This window comes from Morchella importuna, assembly GCF_003444635.1.
Source record: "Morchella importuna strain M04M26 chromosome Unknown Morimp01GS031, whole genome shotgun sequence".
Taxonomy (NCBI): Eukaryota; Fungi; Ascomycota; class Pezizomycetes; order Pezizales; family Morchellaceae; genus Morchella; species Morchella importuna.
The window spans coordinates 126,028-139,052 of NW_025763428.1; the positions used below are offsets into that span (position 1 = coordinate 126,028).

General features: G+C 47.0%; 4 protein-coding genes across 4 annotated transcripts; all 4 read right to left on the reverse strand.

Annotated features, from left to right (window-relative positions):
- Positions 1 to 362: 362 nt before the first annotated feature.
- Positions 363 to 1,249, reverse strand: LAJ45_08663 (uncharacterized protein; the record flags this gene model as incomplete). Its single annotated transcript, XM_046118212.1, has 2 exons — positions 363 to 1,187; positions 1,247 to 1,249. 2 exons carry the CDS (start codon positions 1,247 to 1,249, stop codon positions 363 to 365), a joined length of 828 nt encoding a protein of 275 aa, XP_045968489.1.
- A 5,456-nt stretch (positions 1,250 to 6,705) lies between these two features.
- On the reverse strand, positions 6,706 to 8,815 carry LAJ45_08664 (uncharacterized protein; the record flags this gene model as incomplete). Its single annotated transcript, XM_046118213.1, has 3 exons — positions 6,706 to 6,774; positions 6,845 to 8,450; positions 8,520 to 8,815. 3 exons carry the CDS (start codon positions 8,813 to 8,815, stop codon positions 6,706 to 6,708), a joined length of 1,971 nt encoding a protein of 656 aa, XP_045968490.1.
- Positions 8,816 to 9,564: 749 nt separating this feature from the next.
- LAJ45_08665 (uncharacterized protein) lies at positions 9,565 to 10,342 on the reverse strand (the record flags this gene model as incomplete). The annotated part of the gene is made up of 2 exons (XM_046118214.1): positions 9,565 to 10,219; positions 10,287 to 10,342. 2 exons carry the CDS (start codon positions 10,340 to 10,342, stop codon positions 9,565 to 9,567), a joined length of 711 nt encoding a protein of 236 aa, XP_045968491.1.
- Positions 10,343 to 11,233: 891 nt separating this feature from the next.
- LAJ45_08666 (uncharacterized protein) lies at positions 11,234 to 11,974 on the reverse strand (the record flags this gene model as incomplete). Its single annotated transcript, XM_046118215.1, has 1 exon — positions 11,234 to 11,974. The coding sequence occupies one exon, from the start codon at positions 11,972 to 11,974 to the stop codon at positions 11,234 to 11,236; it is 741 nt and encodes a 246-aa protein (XP_045968492.1).
- Between the last annotated feature and the right edge of the window lie 1,051 nt (positions 11,975 to 13,025).

The following is a 13,025-nucleotide window of genomic DNA, read 5'->3' on the forward strand; positions in this document are numbered from 1 at the left end:
TTTAACAACTATAAAAAACCAGCTCTCCAAAGGATCAATTGCGGTTGCTGGGTGGGTAGTCGTGGTGGCCCGGGAGGTTGCTACGCCGCGCCTTCCCATGATTTATGGCCTAGAACTATAGGTATCTTTCTTTAACCGAGATGGTACCGTTCCCGGTACCGTACCAATAATGTCCCCAGATCGAATCGAAACGCAGGGAGATGAGCATGGTAGATGGCCGACCAATGATTATCATTATCCACTAGATATCGTACATGAGGCATCCAAGGCATAAGGATAGCAAGCGAGGGAAAGGAGAAAAAATATAGCAAAATAAAAAACAAAACTCCATGCCCTTTTGAACGCCGCGGGGGAAACAGTCATCAAACAGCGATAGCCAGCGGCCTCTTGCCCACCATGCCCAATGAGCTCTCCCTCTCCCTTACGCCCTCGAGTAATAGTCTCACCATCTCATTATCCCCATTCCTCAGCGCCCAATCGATTGCAGTTTCCTTTTTCCCATTCATGACCGTGAGGCTGGCGCCTCCGTCCACTAGCATCTTCACCACGCTCTTCCACCCCTTCTCGACAGCCCAGTGTAAGCATGTCCTTCCGCACTCCCTCTCGCCCGCGTCAACGTCCGCGCCGCTCTCGACCAGCGTCTTGAACACGCCTTCGACAGCTTTGCCAACACCGGCATATCTCGCGACCCAGACTAGAGGCGTCCTTCCTATGGGGTCACTAACACTCACATCTGCGCCGCGCTTGATCAACATCTTGACCACCTCCTCATGACCTTGCAGCGCCGCGACATGTAGTGCAGTAACACCGGGCTCGACATCCTTTATATCAATGTCTGCTCCGGCGTCTAACAGCAGTTCTACAATCTCCGGGTTCCCCATGAGCGCTGCAAAGTGGAGGGCCGTCTTTCCGCCGAAGGTGCTGCGGAGGTTGACGTCAAAGCCTTTTGCAATGAGAAGCTTGGTGAGGCCTACATGTCCCTTCCAGACAGCCCAGTGAAGGGCTGGGAAGGGGGACCACCAGTCAGAGCCGCGATCCTGTACGGCGAGACGGTGCAGGGTGGGTGTGAGGAGGGCATTGAGACGGTGTGAGGTGCGAAGGAAGGAGTTTAGGTCTTTGACAGGGAGGTTGGAGGCGATAAGAAGGAGAAGCTCATTGGGGAATGAGAGGATTGAATATATCTGTGACTGAGGAATATTATTAGCTTGTGGTATTAAGACAATTGATGACTGATGAGAGTAAATACCATTATGAATAAAGGACTATGTATAAAAGGGAAACTAAATCGTGTGGAAAATTAAACGGTATATAAGGGCTCCAAACGACGAACGACGGGAAGATCAAACAGAAATGACCTCAGCAAGAGGGGTGGAGCCCTGGGAGCTGTCTTATATAAAACGACAGAAAGGGTGTTTATCTTATCTTCAGAATCCAGGAGTAAAAAGCCGAGAACGAGTTGAGATATTTCTTTCTTTGTATTCACACACACACACACACACACACACACGCAGTCGAGATAGTATGTGTGTAGCGCTCACCCATTTTACCAAGTGCATGGTTGGGCCATGGATCTCGTGCTCAGGGGTTCATTTTCGGGTCCATCCCAGATACGGCACACAAAGGCCCGGGAATGGTAATTGGCCTGGAAAAAGGCAAATGTGCGTGACAGCTCATCATACAGAGCTGATAATTCGTCGAATGCTGTGTGTGGAATTGGGAAGTGCATCTGCTCTACATACAGATGGTTTTGGGGTTGCCGTGCCGCGTGGGGACTAGTTCTCGCATCTATCTCCAGAGCGTCGGCCAATGTAAGTAAAGTCGGGTACACATGCCATACCTAAAAGTATTCATGTAGATATCCCTACTTGAACGTTCTCTTATCAACCGTAAAGTGTGTACTTACTTACTGTTCATTGGTATTGGATAACATGGATTGCATAAATCTCTCGAACAAAGGAATTTGTTGGTGGGGAGCCTTCCGAATGCAGAGCTGGGGTACCGAGACATTGCGACCACGGTGTTGAGGTACGTGCACTAATTCTCGAAACAGAATCGAAGAACTAGAATGAATCGGACGAGTGAAAGATCATGATGAAGCAGAGAGCTTCTCCCATCAGAGAAAGCTAGTAGCTAACACTCCATACCAACTACAAAAGAGCCAGTCTCGAGCTAGGACTCTACATACTCAATTGAATTTGGTGCCCGCGACCGGCGTGGGGTGAATACGATAGATAAGGCGCATTATTATATTGGATTGCGGGCGGGCACGGAAGCAATTAAGGACTCGAAGGGATGTTCCTTTCCTGCGGTCACGCTGATATAAATATCGCGTATATAGGGGCATGGATGTCGAAACCAAACACAATTGGCGGAGAAAATCTTAGGGCTGGTGCAGAGGACATTGTTAGATGTCGTGATGACTGAAATTCATGCGCAATCCTAAGATCAAGTGTGGTCAAGTGCTACTCTGACAGCTCTTGATTACGTATACACTGGACCGATGTTTAAACTCTTAACACATGGCATTTATCGTACATGGCATTTATCGTGTCCTATATGCTTTTTCCAGTGTGTTATCCAGAGTGTCCTCCACAGCACTTCCCGTGTTCTCAAACTCAGCCACTGTGCCACGAATATATATGGAGTATATCTGTTTATTGTACGTACTCTGAACATCCAGTATGACCACAAAACCTATTTACTCTATGCACGCTCTCCCGAACCTTTCCTCGCGACAGCTTTTCCGCGCCAATCGAGTCTTGAAACACGGTAGTCTAGTCAGCTGAACCGTATTCTACTGTATTACTCAACGTGCGACGTTTCCCAATATCCTCATATACCAATCACATTATTATGCTCAAAAACGGGATATAATTATTACAAGTATTACTCTCAAAAATTCTACAATGGAGCTTAGAGTCTAACTCCGCTTTTGCCTGCGACGGCAGCTATATTTAACTAATTTTCTCTTCCTACTAGATATGGCCATGGGGACGAGCGTCGAACAGGCTGTCGTTGCCGTTTCTTACTTTAAAGGGAGGCTGCAGCCATGTGTAGTCAACCGTTAACCGCAGCCCAATCAAGGTCATGTCCAGCTCGTACATACCATTTTTTGCTTTTGTTTACTCCTACTGAATGTTTCATCCCGAGGAGTACCGGGGGTTATGGGTTAGTCTCAAGAACCCGTTTTGATAGGTTGATTGTCGTGATTGGCTGACACCGGCCAAGAAGAGCACCGCCACTGCCACGTCAATTGGTGAAGCCGTGAAGCTATTCACACCCCCTTGACACCCGTTCGACCTCCTTTGGCACCCGTTCGACCTCCCTGGACACCCGTTCGACCCTTTCAAGGCCCATTCGACCTCCCTAGACACCCATTTGACCTCCCTGGACACCCGTTCGACCTCCCTAGACACCCGTTCGACCTCCCTGGACACCCGTTCCACCCTTTCAAGGCCCATTCGACCTCCCTAGACACCCGTTCGACCTCCCTAGACACCCGTTCGACCTCCCTGGACACCCGTTCGACCTCCCTGGACACCCGTTCCACCCTTTCAAGGCCCATTCGACCTCCCTAGACACCCGTTCGACCTCCCTAGACACCCGTTCAAGCTCCTTCAAGGCCGTTCGACCTCCATTGACACCTGCTGGAGCACCATTGAAGCTCATTCGACCCCTTTGACGCGCTTTCGACCTTTGAAGCCAGCTGTTAGCGTAAGCTATGAAGCAAAAGGGAACAAGAAGAGATCACTTTGGTGATCGAACCCGGAACAGGGAGACCACTAGAGATGAACGGGTAAAGATAATCGCTCTGAGGGAGTCAGGGATGACCTGGAAAGAAATAGGTCGTCAGGTAGAGATAGACTATCGTACCTGTCAAGGTATCTTTAGGAGTGCACGGGTAGGTTCAAATTCTCGTATCCACTGGCAAGCTGCCCGCCACCGGCACTAGCAGTATGCTGATAATAGTACTACTACGAGCAGGCAAATGGAACACCTAGCAATATAAGGAGACAAGGGAGGCCGCCTGTTTTCAATGCAGAAGAAAAGGAGAGGCTACGGGAGTTTATAACAAGAGATAAAAGGACAAGAAGACTGCCATTTCTGTCTATTATCGAGGAAATGGGTTATGCATGTTCTGTCAGAACACTACGAAATACTTTGGCGTCCATGGGTTATCATAAAAGACTTCCCCGTAAGAAGTGGGGAATCCGGCCACAAAATCTAATCAAGCGGGTGGAGTGGTGTCAGGCTAGACTACACTGGACCTATGATGACTGGTTTCGTACTGTCTGGACAGATGAATCTATATTCAACACCTCTGGCTTTGGACATCGTCCATGGGTTCTTAGAACACCGGAGGAGGAATATCACCCGGACTGCATTGACGAGACGTGGGAATCAGGGAGGAAGAGCACCATGATTTGGGGGGCATTCTGCGGGGAGATGAAAAGTGAACTAGTGTTTACTCCCGCTGGGGTTACCATCAAATCCCAGACATATGTGGATCACATACTAGATCCACATCTCATACCATTCTGGCACGAGACTTGTGAAGCTTATGGGTGGACACAGGTGGTCGAGGATAATGCTCCAGGTCATAAGGGTGTCGCCAATCAATGCAGAGAGGTCAATGAGGTGGAGTCAGTTCCCTGGCCACCACAATCACCGGATCTCAATCTCATTGAAGCTTTATGGGGAGAAATAGAAACGGAACTAGGAGAGGCTATAGGACGTGTCAATGATATAGAAGTGCTAAAGATTATGATAAGAAATGCCTGGAATTCTATTCCTGTAGATAGACTAGACAGGTTGATCAGAAGTATGCCTCGAAGACTGGAAGCAGTTATTGCTGCTGGCGGGCATGCTACACCTTATTAATATTAATGAACTATAGACAGCTTCCCTGGCCACCCGAACAACCCCCTCACCTGAACAGTCAACTTCAAAAAATGATATTCAACTGTTGTTCGGGTGAGGGAGGTGTTCGGGTGGCCAGGGAAACAATCTATACACTCTTCTCGAGACTTTTTTCCCTCATACAATTTTTGAGACATGGGCTTGTTGTCATTGGCTGCCACACCTCGCCACAGCCACTCACCCGTACCTACCCATACAAATACCCCTGTCACCTCAACCAATCAATCCGAGTTCTTGAGACTAATGGTGAACACCCGGTACAATTATGCCCAGCCACTAGATCCAGATTGGGGATCTGTGCCTCTATGTCTCACCTGCTTGTGGGTGCCCAATCGGTATCAAACTCCACAACCACCGGCCAGATCAAAATTCTTCAGCGCAGAGATACCTGGATTCTCGTTTCCGTTCTGTACCTTTTCATGAATTGAGCTTGCCAGCGAGCGGGGGACCGGGTAAAGGCTTAAACTTGTGTCGCGGACCGACCTGCAAGAAATTCGGTGGTTTAGCTCTCGCAGTTGAGCTAGCTATTAGATAGTCTCAGAATATTTTTAACAGGAGAAACCTGCGCATCTACTCGTAAATTCATGACGTTTCCGGACACGACTGCTATTGCATACCATACAAAAAAGCGCCAAATCCACCTTTTTGTATGTCATGAAATATTGGTCGTGTTCGGAAACGCTATGAAGCTACGAGTACGCGGGTTTGCGGTATTGGATAGGTATGTCACTGCTTGGTATTTACTGGTTGTAGACTCTTAGCTCGTTAATCTGTGTCATGATCATAGGAATTCTTCGATCCTTGGCTTTGGGTTATGTGCTCTACTCCCATCGAAGGGTTCTCGCTGGATATGATTCACATCATGAGCATGAATCTACTTGAAATAACGGTTACCAGTACTAAGGCTAGAAGTAATAATTACTTCCCACAATTACCCCATCGACCAGTTACAGCTACTGCATTGTGCGAGTTGAAGCACTTCGACAAAGGACCCTGCTGACATGTTATTGGTTGAACGATTGCAAATCTTTACCTAAAACAGCTAGACCTTCTATTCAACCTGCTCTATTCTCCCCACGATATTGGATCGGTTTGGTCGAGTCCAGTGCTAGTTCTAGGCGGACCATTTCAATTCTGTGGACTTATACTTCCTCCAACCACCTCAGTACATCACAACCACTGCACTCGAGTGCATTAGTAGGTCGTAGAGAACGGATCAAAAGCTACGAGTCCTTAAACCAAAATCCTTGGCTTTCATATATATATATATATATATCTGAATATTGATGGGCCAGCCGGGATATTATATGAGAACTCATGTGGTCTAGCTAGGTCTGCTGTAGTACCCGTGGTTTTGGGCCGGGTATAGAATTATTCTAAGTGTATGGTCACCGCCCCAGCCAGCGGCTGTTCTAGTTTCTAAAGATCTGCGCCGGCCTCACGCCTATGGCTGGTGGTACGTGTACGCCAATATTGTAGCCGTCTATTTTTCGGGCTATGGCTGTAGAACTGGGTATTATGACAATTCTTTCCGTCCGAGTCGGAACTTGTCTTCTCGATAGCTACCAAGCCAGTTTTTTTCTTTTTTTTCAGCTCTTCAATTGAGGGTTCATTAACTACTGTGGAATCACCTACTAAATCAAATATCTTAAACGTGGTGCCTGTTCTCTCATTGTATCACGCGAGATAATGAGGGATTGATTCTTCAGAATAGGAATATTGTGGAGATTCAGGCAGACTTCAAACAAATGGAACAGACTCTTTAAAGTCCGGATGGGGGGAATATCAATCCTTCTGAAACATCTTGGCCCTTTGAATCCTATACTCCTCCTCCCTTTTCTCTCTATCCGGCTCCTACTCAGATTTATATCAAATCAGCAATCAGATGTCAGATGTCACCGGATAGGGAAAAATAAATACCCACATCATAAACCCACTCCATCATCATCAACGAGAACTTCCTCTCCAATATCTCGAACATATTTCTCCTCTCTGCCAGCAACCACCTCAAAACTGCGATCATCGTACATTCAGGAAACAGCGGGGACATTCCCAAACCCAGAAATTTTATGAATCCCTTCACCATTGCAAAGATATTGACGCAACTCTCATCCGAAATATTCCTTCTCAGGCGCGCAGGTTTTGGGTTGATATCATACGGAGTCCGCGAAATCTTGAGCGCAATCTGCTCAATCAGTCTCTTCAGGGGTGTCTTGAAAATTGCCGAAATTTCGTCGTTTTTATCTTCCTCCATTCTGTCCAGCATTTCTAAGTTTATCTCCCAAAAGCTGGGCAAGCCTGCCTTAGGTGGTTTCAAAGCGTGCGTGCGACTCGTGGGGTTGGGGTTTGGAATGACCCTGAAAGTCGAACTGCTCGCCCCGGTCATCTTAAGGAGTTGCTCAACCAATGGTTCGTATAATTTCTGGTTATCATAACCCATATTCCTGGAGTAAGCTTCTAGCGTCCTCAGCATCGCTGCCGGGGTACGGAAAGTGATTGTTCCAGTGTCTATTCTAGCATTCCCCATGATTACTGCATTGACACGATGTGTGAACTCTGTTGAGAGCTTCACAATCTCATATTCCATGATATCCTCCTCATAACTTCCTGCCACCCCCACCTCGCGTCCCACAATCTGGCCATCCTTAGAAACCCTTGGGCTCCTATGCGGCGCACCCCAAAATATACTCTCTCTATACATCAATTCAAACTCTGGTATTGGTGGTATGTCTGGACGTAGCCGAACAAAACATAGAACAATTGCAATTCTGGGGGAAATGACATAGAATCGGTGAAGCTGGTACATTTTATCCCCCAAGCTCACCGACTCCCATAGTCCGAACGAATTATTGCTGATGATAAATTCTTCGCAGTCAGCGGCTTCCCAGACCGCAAGAAAAAAATTGTTTGCTTCACCCCAGTACTGGATCATCTCCGCATCTTGAATATTAGGGTCAATACCGCGGCGAGAACCAGCCCGGCCGCCGGAGTCAAGCTGATCGTTGGCTTTCTGGCCCTGTTTAACCAGCTCGACGTGCGGGGTATCGAGGTAGTGCTCAAGCACATGCAGCCACATTTCCGAAGGCTCGAGATTATTCTTTTGTCTGAATGCGCGGATCCACGCGGCCCCGCCTGAATTGTCCGGATGATGTTCGTTGAAATGTTGGGCCCCGAACCCATCATTACGGAAGTACATGATAAACATGAACTTCCTTAGGTAGTTGAGGAATTTACGCTTTATTCTAAAGTATTGCGGCTCCTCCGAGGGAAAGTCTCCAGGCGGACGAGACTCAACAGTCTTGAGAAGAAGACCAATTGCTTGTGCGGCATGGGATTCGAGAACAGAGAGTTTCTTTTCGACCTCGTAAGCGTTATCAGGATTCTTGATATTGATGTAGAGGTCTGTGACACCATAGCTATTGTTGAGAGAGGAGATCGAGAAGGTGCCACTGGAAACATGATAGCAGTTGATGGGGTCGGTGAGCCCGGGGGCAGCACTTTTCCCCCGTCTGTTGGCCTCAGGATTTTTGCTATTGGATGTTTCAGCAAGCCTTTTCTTTTCAATGTTTAGGTTTACAGAAAGGAGATGGGATCCTTACTGTCCTTCAATAATGAATTTTCGGAGGATGAACCGGGGTATGATATGATGGTACTGACCGGCCTTGGGCTTTGCCTTTGCTTTAGGTCCTCGATTTGAAGCATTGGCACCCGCACGCGTACTCACACCCGTACTCACACCCTCACCCGTACCCGCGTCCGTAATAGCATTAGTGTCGGCGTTAGTAGCAGCATTAGGCGCAGTAGTAGCAATAGTAGTAGTATCAGACGCAGCGGCAGTAACAGTAGTATCAGTAACAGGAGCTTTGGCGCGGGGTTTGCGGTTTTTCGGCCCCATAGCTTAATATTGCAATGCGTGCTCAGGCTATCGTAGGAATCAGCACCAACAGGGTTTGAGAGGTTATGATCATGGTAAATGATATTAATGAGTTTTGTTGGTTGCCTGAATCAGATGCATGGTTGTTCGGCAGTGGCTTGGAATCATGCAGGCGCATCCCGATCAAGGTGATTCAGAATAACGAGTGATCTTTCATGATTCAGTCTATCGTCCCACCTTACTTCCAACGCCGTCAATTACGAAGTTTATACATACATACGCATATTAACGAGACAAAAATAGCTATTTTATAGAAGATTTCGAACTACTGATGCCGATTGCTATGACAGCCATCCCATGATTTTACTCTTGGGACTCAAAAGGTCACCAATTCCCACAATGGAAACTACAGACCCAAAATTTCATCTATTCACATCCAGAACTTATCTATTTGCGGCGGGAATGTTTTCTTGCGGGTCTGAGGGTATATATTCGATCATAGCGTTGCTTCGCAATATCAGCTGTAAGCATGGCTACACTAACATTCCTCTCTCCACTAAGAGTATAAACATAAGTTTTTCATGTTGCAGGTATGTACTTCAGAATATCTATCCATATAAATACAAAATCTATAACGTATTCGCTCGTCTATATCTTCGGGCATCCCTCCACCTCGCAAAAAGACAGGGTCAAACATCTGCCTTAACGAAATCAAAGCAACATCAACGAAAGTGTTCTAGCGTCATGATATCCACAATAACTACTACCGCTTAACGGCCGCAGCTGTTGCAGGAGGTAGGGCAAGATGGACGAGCGCAGGGGCGTCCTCTGTTGTTGTTGCGGTCAATGTTGTCATTAACATTCTCGTTGGCGTTGAGGTTGTCGGTCTCATTCTCAATCACATCCTCAAAGAAAGCCAAATCCTCGCTCTGGACCTCAGCCAATGCCGCAGACTCCTGCTGGGCAGTGTTGTCATTGGCGTTAAAGTTGGCAACCTCCACACCAAGCTCGTTCTTGTTGGCGTTGGCAACCTCAATGTTGTTCTCGTTGGCGAGCAAGTTACGGTTGTCGGACTCCAGAGCACCGAAACCGAATGCCTCTCCTCCCTTTGCGAGATTGGCGTTCTCGTTGGCGTTCTCAGACTTTGCACCGGCAAGAGACTCCATGGCGTTGGCGTTCTCATTTCCGTTCTCATAGGCCTGAGCGTTTGAGTCGTAGGCTTGCTGCTTCTCATAGGCGTTTACAAAGTTGGGCTTGATGTAAGGGTAGTAGTTCTGGTAGCTGTTGGAGTTGGGGTAGTAGTTCTTGTAATAGTCGTGAGGCTTGTAGTATTCCTGGGGCTTGTACTCCGGCCTGTACTCCGGCTTGTAGTGCTCTGGCTTGTAGTACTCGGAGTTGCGGTATTGCAGCGGGTCAATGCCAGGACTAAAGATATCTTGTCAGTCTAAGGTCATTGGTTTTGAGGTTGGAGATAACTGGGGATCGAACTTACGCAGCAGCAACTACCGCAGCCAACATGGCCGAGAGAAAGACAGTGGAGTATATCATTCTGAAAAGAGTGTCTATTGAACTTAAAAGAATGGGTAAGGGTATGCCGATGGTAGTAGGTTCAGGAATCAGTTTGGAGATGTGGCCGGTTCTTTATAGACAATTGCTGATATTCTGCTGTTGACTAATCATGGCTCGCACATTTTCTCCGGGGCCTCGATATTGTTCTTTATCGAAGGCGAAGGAGAGGTTGAGGAATCAGGATTTGGGGTCGTATTCCGCGGGAATATTTCGCCTCACGATGTCCATGGTATATATACGTAATGTTCTTTTAGCTGGGATAGCTATTCTTATCAAAACCCCGATACAATGGTAATGTTTGGATAATATTTCTCGTTTGGGCATAGTGGCCGAGGGTTGGGTTTTCTGGCCCTAACTACAACCGTAAGTATAATTATAAACCATCACCAATTTCATCCCTCGGCTAGAATTATTAGCTCTCAATTGACATCAAGTTGAGCTATAATTCAAGGCATAATGGAACTAAGTCTAATAGGTATCGATCACAGTGCAGATTTTAAGTTAGAAGAATTCACGCTCCCCTGCAACTCAAAAGGTTGTGTGCGGGCACATCACAAGGGTATCAAAACCGAGGAGTCCAACTCGAAGTTTATTTTTAGTATAATAATTGCGCAATAAAGAACCAGCTAGATCTACCTGTGTTTATAAACAACTAGAGCGAATCTCTAAGTCCCATGTATACCAAACGAAAACTTCAAGAGTTTCCCCTCAATTTTAAAAGATGACGGCTCAAACTATAAGCTAGGGATCTCAATACTCTAGTCTCCTGTTATGAGCCCGATTCGATTCCCGTTCTACTAGCCCTTGGTTAATGATATCCCAGAAGGGGGGCGGGGAGGGTCAGGAAGTATGAGAGTAAAAATAGTACCTCTAGTTGTCTCCAAAGACACTCCAAACTCCTGGTGTGGACTTCCCCTTTCTCTTTCCACCAAGCTTGGGGATCATGTTCTCGGTAATGTACCGCTCAGTCTCCTCATCCATCTCATTCGAGAACATCTTATCTCCGTTTTCATCTGAGAAGACGTGGAAGTTGGTAGTGCCACCGTTACCCCCCTTCTGCACACCACCAACGTTAACGTGATAGCGAACAGCTTCGTTGTCATCTGTCCTATCTTCAGTGATGGTAGGTCTTCCAGTGCTTGGCACTGGAGCGGCAGCTGAAACTGGACCATCAGCGTAGGTAGGGGCTGGCTCAACGAATTCAAAGTCGTTGGAAAGCTTCTCGGCGAGAGAGCTCTTGTCTTGAGGTTTCTCAGACACCGGCTTCGTGAGCAGTCTCCGCCCAGCACCGGGCGGCTTGGGAAGCCTTGGCTTAGGAATTTGATGAGCTGAGAGAGGCACGCCAGCCGACTCATCGTGATCACTAGGACGGTCAAGAGGTCCTGGGGCTGGAGGGGCTAGAAGCTGAGGCGGTGGCGCCTCTTCCATTGGATTATACGGAGGGTATTGTGCCTGACCATACTGTTCGTACGGCTGGTAGGGGTAGGGACTGTAGTTGGGAACTCCGCCAAAGTATTCGTACAATGGTTCTTCGCCGAGGCCCTCATATTGAGGGAGGGGTGCGGCGAGCGCAATACTTGCGATGGTGAAGAAAACAATTGAGGCCTTCATTTTTTTCTTACTTGAGTTTCGAGAAGGTAGAACCTTTATCCCTGTATATATATACAACAAAGCAGCAGCTCTTTAATCCAAGTTTTATTGCTCTGTGACGACTATACTGTATTAAATGAAAGCATCATTTTTTACTAGTAATTTTATATATAGGCCCTGAGAATTTTGAATGACACCGGATAAAGTAGTCTTAATAGCGCGGAAATAGCTACGGTTCTATGCCAAGACGTAGTGATTGCCTCAGTCATGGGATGTCACTCATCCACGGAAGACATGCAGATCGTCAGTACTGTTGGAAGTCGTGTACGTACAAAAAGAATCGGGAAACTATACTGGTGTCTTTTACATCAAAAGCCTTGAGGGGTTGATACCCCGCATCGGATTCGGAAACCGAACCGCCATCGGTGTAAGCAGGTCATGGTACTAGTACTGTAATAGTGTTAATGCCAATTAACTATAATCTTCTCACCAGTGGTAAACTAGCTCAAGGAACATGTTAACTCAAACCATTATATTATGTTGTTTTTATACCTGGCTCGAAGGCAGTTTTCATGATTTTATGGCGGGGGCTCGTGTACTCAGAATTAGCGATGTATGTACGTGGGTAGGTGGATGGGTCGTATAATGCCTTTTCATGCTCACCAAGAACCACATGTCCTTCGGATTCCTGCCAACCTTTCGGTGTATTTTCTGGCGGTGAAAATATATCATAGTAGCCTCATGAATACGTACTGTTAAGACAATGTTGTTAAATGAGATCCTCAACTGATATTTGCGTATGTATAGCAGTGTTTGGGAGGCCGAGCGAGCTCAGCTGGTAGTTGAAGTGACATTTGGGTTTACGATCAGGACGACAAGAACATGGTTTTTTTTAAAAAACTGGTTTTCTGCTGCATGCGCATTGATGACTAATCACTTATTCGATGAGAGTTGTGGCTGCTGCGCCTTACCCGGCTGGGCCTCGTTAGCCACAACAGCTCATGATCAGGCAGACAGTCATCATGATCTACTTAAACGTCGAGGAACCCTAAACTTCCCCTCTTTCAAAACA